Source organism: Anneissia japonica, unplaced genomic scaffold (assembly GCF_011630105.1).
Source record: "Anneissia japonica isolate Jap-2015-1 unplaced genomic scaffold, ASM1163010v1 scaffold9290_len831353_cov190, whole genome shotgun sequence".
Classification (NCBI taxonomy): Eukaryota; Metazoa; Echinodermata; class Crinoidea; order Comatulida; family Comatulidae; genus Anneissia; species Anneissia japonica.
The window spans coordinates 811,014-814,089 of NW_022745682.1; the positions used below are offsets into that span (position 1 = coordinate 811,014).

General features: G+C 33.7%; 1 protein-coding gene across 2 annotated transcripts in view; it reads right to left on the reverse strand.

Annotated features, from left to right (window-relative positions):
• The window catches only part of LOC117120004 (THAP domain-containing protein 4-like), a 19,157-nt gene that overhangs the window by 13,812 nt on the left and 2,269 nt on the right, over positions 1 to 3,076 (reverse strand). The window contains exon 1 of one of the 2 annotated variants that reach the window (XM_033264988.1): positions 1,168 to 1,283. The exons of the other annotated variant lie outside the window; for it this stretch is intronic. Within the exon in view, the coding sequence (XP_033120879.1) occupies positions 1,168 to 1,214 (47 nt within the window). The 5' untranslated portion in view covers positions 1,215 to 1,283. Of the gene's footprint in view, positions 1 to 1,167; positions 1,284 to 3,076 lie in introns of those variants that run through there. 2 annotated transcript variants of the gene reach the window in all.

The window sequence follows — 3,076 nt, forward strand, 5'->3', positions numbered from 1 at the left end:
AACTTTGAAGGCTGATTTCTCATATATAGTTCTTTAAACAGCTGTGTGTTTAAAAGCTTGTAACTTCATAAGGAAATGTCCGATTTGAATGATTTTTTTACCATTTTATAGCTATTATTTTATATTATTAATAACTCAAAATTGATTTTTGCAATGAGTGACTGGTTTGGCTTGTCTTTGCCACATATTATCAACACAAATAATTTGATTTTTTTTTGTCATGTTAGAAGACCTTATAAAAATTCATTACTGTGGATTTAATGATTACCAGTACCTTAAACACACTAGAAAATATTTTATGCCCCTTCCACAAGTACACAATTTTGCTATGAGAAAAAAGTCTTACTGTAGCATAGCAATGCACACTTAAAAGCACAAGACCAGACCTACAGTACAGTATGACACGATAGTGGTCAGGTTCACACTAGAGCCCTACTGTAGCATTTGGATTGGGAGCTAACCATTAGCACCCGTGTGAGAACACCCGATCGGTTTATAGAGCTAACCGTTACCAGGATCCACTTTGAGTGCGCTTCTTTTATTAACAAAAACACACGCACACACACTTCCAATTTCCTGTTGGCCAGTGATCCAATCCTCATTTTCTTGATATTTGGATCGGGGATTTTCTTGTATGAACGCATGGGTGAGCGTATATGTTTGTAATCTGGATCCTGCTACAGTAACCATTAGCTGCTGTGTATGAACATAGCCAGTGACAATTTAAAGTCACTGTAGTTACAACCATTAAGACTTGTCACGGCAGACTACGAAATGGCAAGATTGTAGTACAGTGACACTACTTTACAATAAAGCCTGCCGCCCATTACAACCTCATACGATAACAACATATACAGCTCGCATACCAACCTTACGGGGGTGTGCAGCAGCCACTCCAAGACATAAGACACTTGCGCTACCTATTCTACTGAAAATTATTAGGCACTTGAACTACCATTTACCAAAATCCAGTATCGGTTAAACTACTATTACGGCCAGGTAACCTAACAAATTAAATTTGTTCTGGTTCCCTGATGGCGAATAAGACTGCAGTTATGTCCGTTTGCGATCTCTACTGTAGGTTTGGCACAGATTTTTTAGCAAATAACTTCGCTAAAATCATGTGAAAAATTATACTGCTTTGATGATACGTGACGGGGTAAATACCTGGTATTTCCAACACTTGTGCTTCCAAGTCCTCGCAAATATACCATACATGCTGAAACTCTTTCATAAATTTCCACACTTGTGCTACCAAGTCCTCAAAAATACCCCCGTAAATGAATACAGATCATTTCGGTCGCGCCGTATTGTTATGCATTTGGGTCGCGATAAACAGCCTCAGTATGGAACGCCGATGTACACACTAGTGCTTTATGTTTGGAAAGCATAATTAATTTTTAAAGATTTTTTGGTGCATGTGTTTCAGACGGGGTATTAATTTTGTCAATTTTCACGATGCTTGATTATCATAGGCCTAATATTTTTTATATTTTTTTAGTATGATTGTTGTTAATTACAATAATTTGAATATAATTTTAGTGTGTTTTTTCCTTCTTACAGATTCAGAAGTGAAAAATCAAGTACATATTTGTATTTATCAATTTCTGAATTATTCATAATAAAGGCCTAGGAATGTTGTTACGATTATCATTTAATTTGTTTAATCAAATATACTTTTATATTAGAATATAAAAATATATGTACTTGTACATTCTATTTAAACTATAGTATTTTACAATTCATGTATTTTTTTTTTTTTATAAATATGATCATCAGATTGACGACTCGAAGTTAATGGTGACATGAAATAGGTGAATGCACTTAAACACCTTCACTGCCACGACCTGCTAAAAATAGCTAGTCATCTATATTTAGCATCTGACCTACAGTACTTCTGTCTTTGCAGTGTAATGCATTCACTCCTGAAGGTGGCGTACAAAAAATTACATATTAACACTGCATTTTACTATGTATTTTATAAACATCAGAATATGTATAAAAAATTGAAATAAAACAAACACAAAAATACAAACCTTGTGCTGCTTCACCTCAAGAGTACTACTGTATGGGAATCTAGTTGTGGGAAATTAAATTCTAGCGCAACTACAGAATAGGACTAGAAAGAGTCATTTTGTCGGGCTTGAATATAAAAGAAGCCTGAAATAGGCCAGTAAAATGTACAGTGTGTAATTATAAATATATTGAAAATTTTATGTGGAAAATAAATATGAAAATACTATATATTTCCTTTATTTCCATTCATCATATATCATTCAGTACTGTATGTTCATTTATCAAATTATAAACATGATCAGAACATTCAAGATAAATGGAAACGTAACAGACAAGAAAACAAATGTATGAAAAACTAATCTATTGACTACATTTCATAAATCTCCATTCAATTTATGCATTTAATAAAATATATATCGCAACAAACGTTAAAAAGAAACTCAAACCAAGTCGACTTTGTAACATTTTTGTTGTTTCTGTAAAAGAAAAATAACACCAAGTGATACACATAATAATCATAAACTATAATATTATAGTACAGTAATACAAATAATTGTTAGTCAACTAATGTTTTATGTAAATTTTGTGTTTATAAAAATACTAGGCATTTCCAAAATTGCGTTCGCACCGTCGGCGCGCCATACACCGCAACCGAAATGCATATCGAAAATAGCGCGACCGAAATGATCGGATACCGGGTAAATGGGTTGCCGATCATTTCGGTCGCGCTTCGTTTCGGTCGCGCTTTGTTTCGGTCGCGCTTCGTATCGGTCGCGGTTTATTTCGAACAAATATATGGAGCGCCGAAGGAGTTGCGAAAACGAAAAATTTAATATGCCTATGCCCTATATATTTTAGTTCGTGAATCGGTTTATCATAGGCCTAATTATTATTGTTTTGCTATCTTTCCAATAACAAGATATCTTTCTTATTCTTTCTTCCATTTACGGTGATATATTCATGATTGCAACATGATCTTGTAATTGAAACAATGGAATTTAGTATGTGCTTCATGCTATTCTTTTTGTTGCGTTTTCATATACTATACTTTAATAATTAT